Raw genomic sequence first — 18,736 nt, 5'->3', positions numbered from 1 at the left:
CATTTTATTAAATGATACCAATACCACAGAATAGATACCTTATCTAAATGATATCTATGATGAGCTTTCTTATCATTAATAAATTCTAAAATTCAAATATCTAATTCAGTTTAGTGACGGGAATAATCAAGTAAGAACACTCAAAATACTCCATTGTTAGATTTAATCAATTATCTCGATTGCTTTGAAAGCAATTGTGTGATTATCTCGGTATTGAAATAAATTAACAGAGAGGTAATTTTTCGAGTGAATCACTCGATTGTAACAACATCTTGATATTCTTAATCTTTCGTTTATCAAAAATCTCTCTGATGTTCCCATCACTATAATATAGTATAATATATATATATATATATATATACCTAATATTATTAGGTCTATTTTATTAACACTTTATGGTGTAACTATATTATTAAAGTACTAAATACGGTATTAATGTAAAATTGCTTATTTCACTGAATAGTAATGACATCAAGACAATCCATGAACAAAAAGTAAATAGAGCATTTATTAATAATTTAACTGTTCATCCATATATCGCCATTGTGGGGAATATTGAAGATGCTAGTCGTGTATTGAATTACTATTCTGTAATTTACAATATTTATTACATAACTATATATATATATATATATATTAATATACTCGAAACACCAATTAAGACGTTAGATATTTGTTTTAAATCATTCCATGCATTAAATTTAAACTATCCTCCAGAAGCTGAGCAGGTTTGGTGGTTTATTCAGGATTATTTTTTTGAAATAGCAAATGTTCATAAAAAAAAATTTGTGGCTGTTCAAACTTTAATTAAAGATTTTCAATAGCAGTTTCCAATTTCAATTAAATATAGGTAGGTACTTTTGCTAATAGCAATCCTGTATAAATAAATAGTTTGAATAATTTGTAATACTATTAGTAATTATTATTATAAGTAATATTTAAGTTCTTGTGCCCTTAGGTACCTATCTACAATATTTCTTTATTATGTAAATATTTTTAAATTTTGTCATCTATATTATATACCAAATTTGAAAATTTGTACTAAACTTTTTGGTAAAATTAAGTAAAACAGTTTTTTTTTTTTTATATTATTTATTGTAAAAAATCTATACTATTTGTTTAATGAGAATGCACCACATCGCTTATGGCAAGGCACCATGATGAAACTTGGAACAATTAAATACTCCACCACTTACAATTAATTATTATTAAATTTGTTATATGACATGCACGAGCTTGACCAGATTTGTGTCCACCGCCCACGGTGAATTCTCATTTGAAAAAAAGTATATATGTCCATATAATATAATATATATATTGTATATTTAATCTATGATATGTCCTATTGTTATTTGTTTTTGAAATAATAACTATATACAAAATATTTGATATGTTATTATTTTAATTAGTCACCAAATAGCCAGTAAATTTGTTACACAAATGAAAATAAAAAAATAAATAAATATTGTATTTACAAAAACGAAATTATATTTGGTTACTATATTTAACAACGTTCTTTTAAATTTTATAGGTAAAATCATGTACTAGTCAAAAAAATAGCAACTATATTAGGTACAATTTGAATGAATATAATATTGTAATTTTATAGTAAAAATTACTATATATGACAGCAGGTACTGCTAAGTAAATAAAATAATTAAGTATAAAATTTGGTAACGAATACTTAATTTTATAGTAGTGTTTATTACAAGTTATAGCTCAATAAACTGTTTATTATAGTAAATTAAATTTCTACTGCAATAATATGAACTAAACCTTCCAGTTCTAACTATTAGAAATTTTAGTATGTACTACTATAAATACTGTTTGGACAACCAAATAAAAATATACAGTGAACTATAAAATTTTAGTAAAAATTACTTTATTTTCTAGTAACAATGACTATAATAACTTAACTAAAACATTAAAGTAAATCTCACTAATATTATAGCTATCCCTATAGCAATTATAAAATACTGTTAAATCTACTATTTTAATAGTGGGTTGAACTGTTTAGTTTTTTCCGTGTAGATAATCAAAACAATAATGACCACATTCTTGCGTCATTAATTTTGAGCTGACCGGAAAATAGCACACACACTTGCGTCCATCAGATATATAAGATGGTCCCGAACAGGCCCTAGGAGAGACGTGTTTTAGTCCGACTTAAGCAAGCACCTTCACGCCAGTTTAATTGTCAATTTAATTAAATACTTGTACTTAGAAATATTTCAATAAAAAGTTTAACTTAATTTGAGTACTTTTATTGGAATTATCCTAACATCCTCAAATGAACTATTGAATTTACTGCACGCAACACCATAGTGAAAATAATTTCTATATACGCCACTGAGTGTTATGCATTATATTAGTTGGTTTAGAAGTCAAGTAGCTAAAAAATATATTGATGACACATAATATAAAGAGGAGTTTTTATAAGTTATTATAGTACAGTAAATGAATTGTATGATTTATTGTGTTTGCGTACGACCGAAGTCTAAAATTATTGTCAGTAGACAAAACAATTTAACTAAAACGTCTCAAACACTAAAATATTTTCCAATATAATGATTGACACAAGGTACTATAGTGGTTTTACCATGGCTGTAGAAATTTGAACCATCTACAACCGTGTATTTTACCAAGGCGGCAATATCGAGTTATTTATTTAATTTTCTGTTGTCGCTCAGTGAATGGTTACGGGTAATTGTAAATAATTTATGTGCTCTTGTAAACGATGTTGCCGTGCATTTAGTCAACATATATGTTATATGCCAATGTTGTGTTAATTACAGAGACTTAAATACAATTAAATTCTGATACCGTTAGAATTCAATATTTTTTTTTCATTTACGGTGAATTTTAAATATAATTACTAGGTAATAATTATTAACAATAAAAGTTCCATTTTCTAAATAAATTTGTATACAATTTATTATTTCAAAGCATGAATTGACGAAAAATCAATACAGAATATAACCTACTATTACAGTACGTAGGTAACTATATATGTAATTTATATTACATTTCTATTCATGTATTTTATATCTTGTATGTATAAATCAGTTTAGATAATTCAGAACTTATGAGAATCGCAGTGATTTAATTACTAAAATTAAATGATATTGCTATATTAATCACTGGAAATAGAGAATTTTGTTTTATTGTGAAAATACTTTGATGTTGTAGAGTAAGGTTGAGATGACATTAATTAAAAATGCAGACTATTACAATAGTATAAATTATAAAATACTAAGTCTATTCCATAATTTATAGGTTTTATTTAAAATTGGAATATATCAGTTAATGTAAATAATATTTTTAATAATTCAAAAACACTTATGTTGTTTTGAAGCATATCATTTATTATTTCTCTCGTTTAATATTCATTGCACACATGTACAAAGCAAAACGTCATCCATGTTAGGTTTTATCATCAGAAACTGCAGACTTAAAAAATGCAGTTATTTTGAAATTATTGTACTATGCATTTGTACGCCCAATTCTAGACTTCTGACTTTTAGAATGGTAATTTGGTCACTATACATGATAAGTTTAGAATAAGCTATAGAATTAATACAAAATCGGTTTTTAAGAATAGTATAATTTAAATGTAATGTCATACAACTATCTCACTCCTCTAATCAGCCATTATTGACTTTTTTAAACAATTAGAAACAAGACGAATAAGGTTAAATCTCTGCTTCATTTTTAATAAAATACTTATAATATAAATTATATTACATTAAATGCATACATTTTCAAACATAAATTTTACTACTTAAAAATAATGAGATAGTTTTAATTATTTCAACAAATTTTTAATGTCACTTGTAAGAAACCAAATCTTAATCAATTTCAAAAAGAGCAACATCATGTTCTATTAAACGATTTATATATTGTGATTTACAAAATGCAACAACTGATGTTAAAACACTCCTGAAACAACAAAATATTTTAGTGTTTAAAGTTTAAAATTTAGAATAAGTTTACCCTTTTGGAATGTTATCTTGATTCTTTAATATGGTTATTGCAACTAACTACAGACCATAACCTGAATTTTTCGTGTTAACCTATAAATAAATAAAAATACATAATACATAAATAGTTACAAATAATTTTTAGAATAAACATTACCTTTATACTAGTTTTTCATGTACAATTATCTTTATTCTTTGTTTGCTTCAAATTTGTAGCACTTTGTTTAGCAATAGATCTATAGCTAATCACAGTTAATGTTAGTCTTGAGTTATTCATTATCATTTAATTTGGACTAGTTTTGATAGCAACACCCAATGAAAATTTTTTTTGGATACTATAAATAATAATATCTGAAGTTTAAATTAGTTATTTTTAAATTTATCTAAGAAAAAATTATATTCATATAATTGTTTCATGAATTATCAATAGTAATAATTTGTATATGTGCCTGAACCAGAAGAATTCTAATTGGTTCAAATTTGGCCATGGTTAACAGTATTATAAAAACAAAAAAAACTACATAGTTCCTGACATTAAAATTGTAAGGTAATTGGTCAGCTGTCTTGGCCTGATGGACAGACCTTGTAATGACAGCTTGATTTGGTTCTGTAAACACATTGGTTTATCATCATTCAGAGCTCTGATTTGTTGTCTATGCAAAACTCTACAATTTTAAAATGTTAAAATGTATTGTAATATACATCTATCTTGGATAAATAATGTATAACTAGTGCCTTTAAGGAATATGGGTGTTCATAAATAGTGTTTTAAATAAATTCAATTATTAATTGATATATTCGAGATAAAATATTTAGTTGTGTTATTGCATTATTCATAATTTCATTATTTATTGAGTATAGAAAAAAATGAATTATTAAAAATTTCTAAATTATTAAAAACAATATCCAACTCGTAAAATTTGGTTTATTTCTAGTTAATCCTATTAACTCATAGGCGTGCGCACGGGGTATGCAGGGTATGCCGCTGCATAGTCTGCGGCTTCATGTGAGGGGCCCATATTTATTATTAAGTTAAGAAACTTTAAATTTAATTACCGCCACAGGAAATTTAAATTAATTAAAGCTTGATAGTATTGATATTTCAATGTTGAAGGAAAAATTTAATTTGAATACTACATTTGAGTCTGAAATTAAGCTCATTACAAATATGTCTGATAGAACTTCTCTTAGAGGGTCATGAACTAAAACAATTGTAGTATGGCTGAATTGATTATCAGAAAACGACCGGAAAACAATAGTTTCAAACTTCAATAAAGCTTTAACACAATTTGCAACAATATCTGTGACAAGCTGCTCGTGTGAGAGGGACATTTCCAAATTGTCTATTGTAAAGTCTAAACTTAGAAACACTATGTTACAAGAACGTCTTGATTCACTGATGTTAATATTTATCGAGCAAAATATGGCATCAGAAATCAATATTGAAGATGTAATAGATGAATTCAAAGCATGTGTGCCGATAAAAAGAAGACTTGAACTTTAGATTTTAAGTATTCTCCATAAAATAACAACATTATAAATATGTTAAAATTATTCAAAAGCATTCAATATAGTACATACTTGATCTTAAATAATAAATTTTTTTTTAATAAATATAAATCAAATTTCAAACTACTTATTTCTACAGTGCATTGTTTAATATTCTACTGTAAAACTATGTGTGATTTTAGATTCTAAGAGAAGTAAAGAAGCTAAGTAGTATATATGCAAAAACTTAGATTGTGACTTGAATCTTATATGCGTTAAAAAAAAAATGCAAATACATTAAGGGAAGATTAGAAAATTTATTTGTGGGGGCCTTATATTTCTTATTGCATAACCTGCGAATAAAGTCTGCGCACGCCTATGTATTAACTCATCTAATAAGGCTCGGTAATACCTATGTTACAATCGTTTTTTGTAGTACCCAATTACAGTATATCACTTATTCAAGTACCATCATGTATATAAGCACTCTTTAACATAATATAAATATAATATAATATAATATAGGTATATTATGTTTATGAACATTTACTATAAAACATAAATTTAAATTTAATAGGTATTAATGAAGGTAAGAAATGAGGCGCTATAAAGTTTCATACAAACATCTATATATTCTGCAATTCCCCTTTATATTAAACATAAATAATAATCAATGGCACTATTTATCATTTATGTTATATATGTATCTACTATATATTATATAGTAAATATATATTCTTTCTTGCACAGTTTGATTTTTCCAGTGCAACCATGTTTTTTTTTTCCAATTTTTAAGTCATATTTAACAATTTTTTTAAGACAAATATTTCATAGTAAAAAATCTATCAAATTGACACTAATACTTCACTTGACTAAACTACGAATAATCAATTCCTAGCTCGGAAATTCTGAGATTTGAGGCCTATATTATTATTCTGAATAAGTAAATGTGAAATGTTATTTGAATACATTTTATTTTATTATGCTATTATATTATTTACTTCATATTGTGTATAAAGTTATTATAGTTAATATTTATAATAAAAATAATAAAAAAAATAATGATGAATTAAAAAAAAAAAGAAAGGAAGTCAATGGCCAAACTTTAGTAATGACGAGAATTAAATTTTTAGTATCTTTGGTTGAACAGAAACGTGTTATATTACAATTTTTTGGTATAGTAAGAGTAATTAGATAATTATAATAAGTACTAACAAAAATCTATATAAAAATTATGATAATTTAAGTGATAACAAAGAGCATGATTGGTCAACTTGGTCACCAGCTTTATTAAGAAAACCACCACATCTAAGCTTAAGAATAGATAGTATAAATACATACATTTGCTGCATCTACTTTTGGTGACACATCTAATAAAGTAATATTAAAATAATAACTCGAAATACATATACGAATTTATATTTAACAATTTTTTCAAATTTAATTTACATATCTTACCTTCAAATCGAAATCAATAATGTGAAAAGTACCCTTTTTAGTTATGAAATCTGTACACTTATTTTTTAAAAACATTCATACTACTGTTTTCATGAAATAGATAGGTATATTGATATAGCTACATACAGTGCTAGAAGTGGGGGAATACGAAGGGATAGCATCCCTCCTAATATTTGTATTTTAAAATGATATACTTATTATCATTTTTATATTTATATATAAGAAATTATTTTTTATTTGGTGAAAATAATTGTTTTTAACATTAAGGTGTACGGCTTATCGTGTTGTTTAGTATAAGCTGTTTTGCAACCTGTATTTAGAGCCACGGACTAAGATAATATACGAACTATAACAAAAAAATATATTATAGGTACAAAAGGTGTAAAGAATGTTATATCTTGTATATCAGCATAAATAATGTCAATTACTTTATATTCATTACCATATATGTAATATTTGGATAAAATCTTATTTAAAATTGTTTTACCTATCTATTGTACAAAAATATTAGCAAATTTACTTTTTGTTGGATTAAGAGGCCTCAAATTCAATAAAAATAAAAATTTATAGACCATAAATCAGTAATAAAATTAAAATTTCATTTGAAACTGATATTTGTTAAATAATTTCTAAAATTGTACACATTTAAATATCTCAACTGTTGATTGTAGGGAACACCTTGGAAGATGATCATATAGAGAATATGTCAACTATAACTTAGTTAAAATAAACTTTCAATACTTTAATAATAATAAAACAAAGAAAAATAATCCAAGGGTTTAAATGCTAGATTATTAAAGATTCATATAACACTAAGGGCCAGTACACGCGAACGATTATTTATCTGGCGAAATTTTTATCTTATTAAAATGTTATCATACGATATTTAAAATTACATGGATATAAATAGTTGTTCATATAATAATGATAAAAAAATTGTAAGATAAAAATATTGTACGATAAAAATATGTCAATAAAAATGTACAAAAATAAACTGATTAGAATACACAAACGATAATTATTATTCTAAAACATTAAGTTTATACATAGTATCCACTTTTTCGGAGGATGATAGCGACAGCTCTACTGGATCCAAATCACCATCAAAATCAATAAAATTGGCGGATGAGATTTACAAATCAATATTGATATTTTCACTAGTGAAGTCCAAGCAAGAACCCACATTTTTCGACTTTTCTTTTTTTTTTCTTTAATAATAGATCATATCCCATATATAAAATTATAATATCATTCATTATTATTAGTTTATGTTAAAAATATACATTAATGTAATGATATATATATATATATATATATATATATATATTAATGTGCATAAGAAACTGTACACACACAACATGCAACAAAACATACATACAATACATAGTCAATAATGACTTTATAATCTATAAATTAATTTATTAACTTTTAGGTTGTCCAATAAAAAGTCGGTTGTATGTCATAAACATACCTCCTGTCGTATGATAAAATTTTAATACAGTAAAAATGTCGTCCTATAAATAATCGTTCGTGTGTACCGGCACTAAAATAAATCAATCTCTCATGCTGTGTCTATACTACAGTAAATACTCCATAAATAGAGCTAACAAATATATGCAATATATTTAAAAAAAAAAATGTATTTAATAATACTACAGACATGCATTCAACAATTTAATAAATAAATACTTTGGCATAACAAAACTTAAAAATTAATACATCAAATAAAAAGAAAATATATAATTTTAACATAGACATGAAACACTATAAAGAAATAAAAAATTTTGTAATATAAATACTAAGATAGTACATAACATATTTAAATCAGGATACAAGATATAATTCATGAAAAACTAAGAAAATCACATCATCGCTGCAGAAGACTATGCTTAACATCATTTAGAGAAACGAAAAACACCATTGTTGTTTTAAAGATTTAAACATACACAATGGTTTTTAACGTTCCTTAAAGAATGAAAGCCATTGGCGCTGGAGGATACAATAAAATTAATCAAACTATTTTATAAGATACTATAATATCTCACCTTGTGTTTTGTAAAAATCATCAAACACGTTTTGTAATTTTTTTATACCACGTCCAGCAACAGCCCAAGACACACCGTAAATCCTATTCTCGTATTTAGATGTTTTTGTGATACCCAATGACAATTTTACTTCAGCTAACTGTCCCATTAGATGAATCAACAGTTTCGTTTTTGAAAATTTGACTATCCGTTATTGTGGCAACGGCGATAACAGTTTGAAATACCTATAGCAGAACAATAAGTCAAGCGATTTAACTCTGAGAAAAAAAAAACTGAATTTTTAATATAAACATGTGTGGACGCAGGTCAACACATGTATTCTCCACAAGCGACAATAATATAATACAAGGGGAACAAACGTACTTGCCGGTGTGCCGATCAAAATAACGGACGCGGTTATGCGTCGAAAAGACTTATTAATATTTCTGACACTTGACTAGTGCTAGTTAATGATTTCCTACAATCGGCGGGAATGTTCTATTGTCTTCAAAAGAGTCGAAGCGGGAAAAACGTGGCAAGCACACGCGAAACGGACGCACGTCGTGAATACAGTGAGGCCGAGCGGTTCGTGGACCATGTTAAGGCGCGAAAAATAGAGACTACAAGATCCGTTGTCGCGATCACGGATCAACTGCGTACTTGTGGATCGTCCACGGTGCATACACTGGTGATAATAAATGTCCGTTTATCAAACATCACTAAACGCGCGCAAGCGTTAGGCCGCGCGCACATTGTGTACGAATTTGTTTCGTACGAAAACGTACGAATACTGGTCGTACGAATTGATTGCGCACATTGAATACGTTTTTTTCCGTAAATTTTATTTAATTTATTCATTTATCCATTGCCGGCGTACGAACGTTAATGAAATCCGGACAAGTTCGGATTGTTTTCGTACGTCAAAGTTACACGTACGTATACGTACGAACAAATCGCACCAAGTCTGCGCGCTCACATAGTATTTGGTAGATCGGGATCGTTCGTGCGTGTACGTACAAGTTCGCACGAATCAAATTCGTACGAAAACGCATTCAATGTGCGCGCGACTTTATCCAACACGGAACGCCACAGTCGTTAATCATTTATTAATAATAATAATAATTATAATAATTAGTTTACATGATTAGTTAATATGATCGAAGGTCGTGGCATTCCAGCGTTTCTTAACCTGTGGTCCGTGGCTCCCTTAAACTGCGGTACTCATGTCGGGAGTCCGCGGCACCCTTAACACATGACATAGGTATGTCAGTACGTGACATGAGTGCATTATTACAATATTGATGGATTATTACTATTATTTTTTCATATAATATATTTTATTATATAAGAAATTGATCTTATCTTTATTATGATGTTCAAAAACTTATGTCTCAAATGAAATACCAACCACTGCATTTAGTAAATAAAAATCAAATTTTAAGGATATATAAAAAAAAATAGGAACTAAAATAATTAAATTTAAATTAAGTGAATAATTAGTGTAATAAAAATAATTATTAATACGTATGTTTTGTTATGTCTACTTAAGTAATTTATTGTATAAAATAATTATTATAATGTTGGTTTTGATAACTTAAGATGTTTTATAAAAAAAAATGTATTCGAAAAAAAATTGGTAAGGGGGTCCGAGATTTCTAAAAATCTATCATCAAGGGTCCGTATTAGCGCATATGCACTATAAGCACTGCGTCTAGGCCCTACAAACATTTTTGGGCCTACGAAAATGTGTGGCTACGATTTTTTTGTAGTATGTAAATTTGTATAAAAAAATTTTTTTATGGTTTTTGACTATTTATATTACCTATATATGTTGTAGATTAAAATGAATTTTTTTTTAACATTTTTTAAAACGTTTATCGTATAAAAATGTATAATAGTTATAATATTAAAGTTTAGATTTGATTTTTATGTTGTAAATATTATTGCTTTTAAAAGCTTATTACTGCATGAGAATCTACACTTCCTCTCACAAAGAGAAAGTTCCTTAACCATTTAAATACTGGACAACGACCCTGCAAGGACTAAGAGCCTACTATAGTATTAATCCGGGCTTGTCTACATGAAATTAAGAACCGCTGCTATATACGATCGTAATAGTATTTGGTCGTGTCCAATGTTCGGATATTCGCGCTATAGCGCTATAGCCGCGTCCGACATTAGGATAACCGACCGAATGTTCGTGTCTGAGGTCCAGGTGTTTCCCATAGAGCTCTATATGAGTTAAAAGGTGTTTCCGTGTTAATTGGTGATGTTACATGAAATTGTCGTCCTAAATTTTGTCGGAACAGATGTGATCAGGATAATTTTGATTTAATTTCTCGAACGTTTGGTGTTATCATCGCAGAATGAATTAAATTTATCATCGTCGTCGTTGTGATAACGTTGCATCGTCTATATTTTGACGATCAACAATAACGTTATACTGAACAATATTTTCGTTTTGGTTATTTTTTTTAATTACCATTTCCTTAGCGTACGTCGTACATTAAATTTAGAAATATGTTTCAGCAATCGAACGTATGTATACGCTGTGATATTTGTCATCGATAATTTCTTTTGTCGACGAATTAAATGGTATATTTTCATTGACTGCATTCATTCCACTGAGTAATTGATTTGTCTTCGAATTCCAGTCCTCTATTATGTTTTGTTCTTAATTAAGCTATTTTTTCGTTGGCTAATATTAAAATGTGGCAACAGCAAGCTTTTGTCTTAGATTCCAAATTCAATGCGTATAGAGCTTCGAACCATCCAAATTTCAGTAAGTTATACCGTTATAAATAAGTAAACAAATTTATTAACACCCTTTGAACAGCAATTCATTATAAGTACACTGTACATATTTTGGTTGACAAAATCTAGTTTGACATTAACCAATAGATTTTCACTTGCACTAAATTCTGTGTCTATCGTCCTAACAAACTCAATTTGTTAAATTTTTATTTATTAATTTAAAAAAAATAAGAAAATTAATTGTCCACCTAATCCTGCAAGGTATTTTAAACAACTGTAAAAGTTATTAGAGTTTTTTTTTCTTAGTAAAAAGTGTATTAAAATACAACTATATAAATACTTTTATTTACCTGTTGCATGTTAATAATTCTACAATTTCTTCTATAATTATTTTTACATAGAATATTTAAACTTTATTTAAATACAATGTATATTAACATTTATATTAATATTGTTTATAATATTTAAATAACTATGTTATTACAAAAGTATGTTAGTTATTATCACTTGAAGTTTTTATTTTTATATAAAAATAGTTGGGCATATTTAATCAATTTAATACCATTATTTATATATTTCATTAGGTATAATAATCCAAAATCATAGTAATATTTTAGGAACAAAAATATGTACATAACATTGAATAAAAGGTTTATTTAAATACATTATATAAAATAATAAATTACTGCATGTTGGGTATTTATACAAACTATCAAACAATAAAAAAAATGTATTTAATAATGTATTTATTAATTATGAGTATATACCTACATGTTATTGAAAAATAATTCTATTTAATAAAGAAATTGATTTTTTTCATAAAAATTTTAAATTATTATTTTTATAATAGGAACACTATACATTAGAAGAAGAAGTCAGCTTCTCCGAGAAAAGTCTAAGCAAGATGTTAGTTATAATACTGTTTTATTTTTGTTATTATCTATAAATTGTATTTTATATTTTAGGATATGATTCCAAGTAATACAATTAGAAGAAAATATTTACGTATTAGATCATCAATTTTACAAAACAGATATAATATACATTTTGATATGCAGTCTAACAGTGCCTGTAGTCAAAGTACTAGTTTGGTAAATATTTTTATTTAAAAAAATAATAATAACCGAGTTGTAAGTTACATCCTGAAAGTAAGATTACAACACTTATGTAAAATTAAAAAATGTTAAATTTTAATAAAACTTACAGAATGTATCACAAATATAACAAATTATTTTTCTTCATAACCACTTTCATTTTCGCAGTCAGGGAACCAGATAGGGGAGGCCAGTTTGTTTACTTGTGTCATAGACTTTTTCTGGGGCGGACTGATACAATTGATGGGAGGGCGATTACATTCTGGGCCATTAAGATTTTTTGGGTCCTTGAAAATATAATGGACTCTTGTGTCAGTACATCACACATTTGAAATATTAATAATAATCTTAATTTAGCTACCTATATGCTATTCATTTTACTTAATATATAAATTTACTCAACATAATATATAATATATACAGCTAACTATATTTCACGACACTCTCCCCACTTGTAATGGGTTTTCACAATGGTTAAGCATTGTTCAATAGTGAATCTCTCCATGACGATAAATGCAAAAATGCAAATGCTTTGAGGTAGAAAATGAAGGATGTTATAAGAAAAACATTGAAACAGTGCTTTTAACCCAAAAATAAAAAAATTACGGCGTTTTTAAAATGTACGCTTCTGTTTGGATACCCTTTTAATGAAGTCTATGCAAGTACCTATTATTATTAGTAATATACATGTATTATTTTATAAAATCATTGGTAGGTGTTTATAGTGGTTTAATTATTTATTCATATGGCTTGACAGCAAATCAACATTATAACAAATTAGATAAGATAAAATTATGAAGATATATCACATGAATAGTTTATAGTGATTATTGACAGTATTTCAATAATTTACGAAACATTTTCAATGATATTAATAAAACATGAATGAACACCAGTTTTGAATATATTTTATAAATTTTAATATTAAATGATTCATTCTTTTACAAGAAAAAGGATAATACTAATGCTGATGTTATTTTTGACTTAAATATTTTCTGATACTTATATACTGTGTAATACATTTTTAAAATATAAATAAAAAAAATTACCCTCCCCCACCCCCTCTTAATACGCCTAGCTCCTTTTATTATATCTAGGGCTAGTATCGGTCTAATAAAGGGCCTTTATTTATGATCGCCCGAGCCCATCTTTTACTCCAGTCCGTCTCTGGACTTCCCTTGCCAATTCCTTAAACCATCTTCTCATCGTTTGCTTAACTTCGTTGTCGATGGAATGAAATTTTCATCCAGAATTTTTTTCGATTTAGTGAACAGATGATAATCTGTGAGTGCTAGATATAAAGGGAAGGTTGAATAAGGGGAGTGGTTGATGATGTCCCACACAAATTAAGTAAGCAGCTCTTGAGAAATTCACGTTATGTGGTGCCTGGCGTTATCGTTAAGAAGACAGACTCTTATGCTCAATATTCTTCTTCAACGGTTTTGAATGTATCTCCTTAACTTTTTTAGAGTGTTACAATACGATTCAGCATTAATGATATGATCTGTAGTTATTAAGTCAACCAGAAGGACTTCCTTACGATACCATATTACTTGCCATTTCGCACTTTTTTTCGATTTTTCGCATAAGTTCGTACGAAATGACTGACGGTCTCCTGTTTCTTTCTTCACCGTGAGTGTCAGTATGACCTTCCTCGAAGAACCTAATCCATTTTGTAATATACTATTAACTCATTACCATAAACTTCCATAAGTTCCCAACTGATACTCTAGGTGCTATTGTTTTGAAAAATCAAAAAACAAATGATCTTGCACGACCGGTAAGTGACGGGGCGCACGTCATCCTATCGATCTTAAAATTTTACCATGAAAACACGAAAATTACAACAGAGACGTGTAGCCTTTCAATCAAATCGTTACCATCAACGATATAAGTAATAAACGTTTGTTATATATGTCTCTGTTACAATCATGTACATCATAAATTGACATTCATGCCAATTTTGAAAAAATGTACTCGGGTCTACGGAACTTTTGTCTTCTTTGAATTTAATGAAGACCTTTGTAGTTTTTCTACCGAAAAATAAAACTTTAAATCAATAAGTTTCATAAAAATTTTAGTTTACTTTGACTTTATTGAATGTTTTTAAGTTATAACATTATCATTACTTTCATACATTTTATAATTCTTAAAAATATTATACATATTTTAGACGATTTCAATTTTAAATAATTTGATTTTTTGATTTTTAACAGATGAGTTTAAATAAAGAAAAACAATTAGAAGTGGATTTATTACCTCGAAACTATGATTTTTTATCATCACCTATTCCAACCACTCAAGCTCAAGCTTCTAGAGCTATTGTTGGAAATAATACAATTGAAGAAAACTATGCATTCAATAATGTTCACCATATTTATGATCAGGTACTTTTTATATTCCATGATTATTTTTTTTTTGATAATTAACAGAAATCATTTGATTAATTTATTGTTGTGTGAATTAGCATTCAGATGCAGTAACAGTATTGAAGTTTGCAAATAATGATAAATCAAAATTATGCTGTGCATCAAACGATGGAACACTCAGTATTTGCGATGTTTTGACTTCACCACCTTGTGTTAAAGCTATACTAAGGTATCATACTGGTCCAGTTACTGGTAAGATAATATTATTTATCACTGATGTATTTTTATAAAATTTGAATTATTTATCGAGGGACAAATTAATTTTTTGAAGGTTGTGATTGGTCAGCTTCAGATGAATTGATTGCTAGTTGTTCTACTGACTCAACAATTTGTTTTTGGGATGCGATTCGTCATTGTTGTTTAAGATGTGTTAGTGACCCTTTTTATTCATCGGTATTGGTGTGTGTATTTAATCCTATCAACAACAATATTCTTATAGTATGTTATTTTTATTATTATTATAACTTATTATTATTTAGAATTCATAATTGAATTGAATTGATATCTGTAGACTGGAAACAAAGCTGGATTTGTGTGTGTATTAAATGTGTCAACGGGTATGTACCCTAAAGGTGGAAAGTACAAAATCGGTGGTCAAATTTTATCTTTAGCTGTTAATAGCAGTGGAAAAATAATATGGGTTGGAAATGATAAAGTAACTATTATCTTATCAATCTAATAATGTAAATGATAATATTCAGTATTACATTTTTTTTTATAAATTGATAGAGCGAAATATTATCACTCAAACTAAACAACAATGATAGCATTGTTCTAACTAAGTGTCATCGGATTTTAACATCTCCAAATCGTGGCGCAATAACTTGTCTGAGTTGGAAATCATGGATAAGTCGAGAAGCCAGAGATCCAATGTTATTGGCAAATTGCGCAAATAATATATTATGTCTTTACAAGTTAGCAAAATTAAATTGCTTTGAAATAATTAATAAATTGTAATGTTATTGTTAAATAATTTAGAGTTTGTGAAAATGATGGTGGTTCATTGTGTTTAAAAAAAAAGTTTTTGGTTCCTCACGCACACAGTAATCATTTGTTGCGATCAACATTTTGTCCTATCATGTCATTCAGGCAAGGTGCTTGTGTTGGTATGTGTTGTACTGTTTTATTACCTTTAATTTATCATATTAAAATATTAAATAATTTTGCAGTCACAAGCAGTGAAGATTCTTCTGTTTATTTTGTGGATGTAGAAAGAGATTCAAACTATGCTGTGAACAGATTACAAGGACATGCTTGTGTTACTTTGGGTGTTACATTTAACTATGATGAGACTATATTAGCAACAAGTGATATTCAAGGGATAATTATTATTTGGTCTCGACAATGTCAAAAGCAACAAATTTTATAATAATTTATTAGATGTAAAACAAATTGTTATCAACATTAATAAAATTCTAAACAATTTTAATATTAAGATAGTATAAAAATTTAATACTTCTAATGAAATAAAAAATATAGATAGCAATTTTGTTAAAATTTTTTAATTGTTATAAACAATTGCATAAACACTATTGTCAGTGGTAGTTATATGAGAAGCACCAATGGGTAGATTACCCTTATCCTTTTTGAGCTGTTATATTTTATTTAAATTTGAATTAAACAATTGAACTTCCTTAATTAATTTATATTTAATAATAAGGAATACAGATTGTCTAAATATTTAGCTTCAATTATCCCTTCTATTATTCTATATGATAGTTCATTTTCATGTCTCAATATATGAACCATCATGTTCCGTCTTGTTCAGATGGATTTTGAGTATCTTTGTTCATCTATTTCACTGAGTATGTTTTCATTGGACCAGTGTTCTATCCAACTCACTCTCTGCATCCTTCTTTAACACCACATTTCGAAGCTTTTGAGCGTTCCCTATGATTTCCAATGTTCCCTATTGTTCCCTATAATATTATAATATACTTCCATGCATATAATTTGATCAATATTGCAATAAGTTATAGCTGTATATTATACCATTAAATGTATAGGAAAATATGAATTCTGTTAAATTGAAGTTATTTTATCAATTTAACAGAATAAATGGTGTGATTAATGATTTTTCTACTGTATATAAATAAAATAACATTTAGTTTCAGTACAAACAAATGTATCGTAATTTTTTTAGAATTAAATTAACAACATACTTAAATGCTATAGGTTTTTACAACTCATAAGCAAAAAATACTTTTATTAATAATCTATAATTAATTAAATAATACATAGGTTTGAAACATTTTTGAGTTTTTGAATCGATACCAATATAATAATTCATTAATAATTCAAATTTAATACTGTTGCATTTACATGACATGTAATAACTTAAAACAAAAATGAACAACCTTTTCCAAAATTGACACTATAAATAAGTTTACATATGTATAAGCTGTATCCATTTAATGTTATTTTATTAGAAGTTAAAATAGATTATAAAATTAAAATAAATAATTTAAAACAATTTTTAATATACCAATTTTACAAACATTTACACTATTTTAAATAGTCTAACCATAATATTAACAATCTATTACATAGAAATATTGTATAAGATGATATATTTATTGAATTATTTAAATACCTTAGTTTTGAATAATTTTTTAATTATGTAAGCAGTTTGTATAAAGATAGCTATAGAAATTGAAAATGAATTAACAACAAATGTGAAACTTTAGCCTCCCCTCCCCCATATAACCATTAATTGCATTTGTAAGCTTAAAACCAATCTAATAATATATTACAACATGGAATATACTATAATTCTAAGTAATGTATCATTGATAATTTGTATTTTTTGAAGTATAAATCTTATAAATAATATTATCTATAAAATCATCTATTTCCAGATAATTTATTCAATAAATATGTAATTGATTAAGTGTATTTATATTTATATTTTTAAATATTAAAATCTTAAGTTTAAGACAATATTAACTACATTAAATGGATGCAACATATATTTTTTAAAGCATAAAGACAAAATTACAAGTAGGTATTTAAAATATAATATTTACTTATAAATTATTTAAAATGCAATAAGCTATTAAAATTTTACAATATAAATTATTTTTAATGTTAATTATTATATATATATATTATAAATAATTAATACATATTAGTTATTTTTAACGATATATTTTTATATACACGAAATAAAAAATTATGAAACTAATATGAATCAAGCATTATTCTTTTAAATTGACGTGTTTAGCACTGCAAATTATTTTTAAATAAATTGTGAGCTAATTCAATAATTGGTAGTAAAAAAATTGGCATAAAATTTAAGCACCAATATTTTAATAAAATAATTAAGTATCAGCTTTTATTAAAATGTATAAATATATTAATTTAATAAAATTCAATATTTAAATATGATTTAACAAGTATATCATTTAAACAAATTATGAAATCAATTTATTTATATTACTATGTATTACTCATAAAAATTAAAAAGTAAAATGTATTGTTAATTATTTTAAAACGGTATATTGAAGAAA

At 26.5% G+C, this 18,736-nt stretch overlaps 1 protein-coding gene across 1 annotated transcript; it reads left to right on the top strand.

Moving 5' to 3' along the window:
* Positions 1-11,198: 11,198 nt before the first annotated feature.
* LOC112688975 (WD repeat-containing protein 13-like) lies at positions 11,199-16,624 on the top strand. Its single transcript, XM_025562442.1, has 10 exons — positions 11,199-11,732; positions 12,555-12,610; positions 12,670-12,795; positions 15,015-15,185; positions 15,266-15,419; positions 15,499-15,665; positions 15,739-15,882; positions 15,957-16,141; positions 16,206-16,333; positions 16,397-16,624. Exons 1-10 carry the CDS (start codon positions 11,660-11,662, stop codon positions 16,594-16,596), a joined length of 1,404 nt encoding a protein of 467 aa, XP_025418227.1. The 5' UTR covers positions 11,199-11,659; the 3' UTR covers positions 16,597-16,624.
* Positions 16,625-18,736: the final 2,112 nt, after the last annotated feature.

The sequence above is a fragment of the Sipha flava genome, unplaced genomic scaffold, assembly GCF_003268045.1.
Source record: "Sipha flava isolate LNK unplaced genomic scaffold, YSA_version1 41_pilon_pilon, whole genome shotgun sequence".
Taxonomy (NCBI): Eukaryota; Metazoa; Arthropoda; class Insecta; order Hemiptera; family Aphididae; genus Sipha; species Sipha flava.
This window is presented reverse-complemented; position numbering and strand designations above follow the sequence as displayed.

Excerpts from the sequence above, each read along its gene's own strand:
- LOC112688975 (XM_025562442.1), top strand. The coding sequence starts at position 11,660 with ATGTGGCAACAGCAAGCTTTTGTCTTAGATTCCAAATTCAATGCGTAT. Across the intron at positions 12,796-15,014 it reads GTAGTCAAAGTACTAGTTTG|ATGAGTTTAAATAAAGAAAA; the intron begins GTAAATATTTTT and ends GATTTTTAACAG. Across the intron at positions 15,666-15,738 it reads TCAACAACAATATTCTTATA|ACTGGAAACAAAGCTGGATT; the intron begins GTATGTTATTTT and ends TGATATCTGTAG.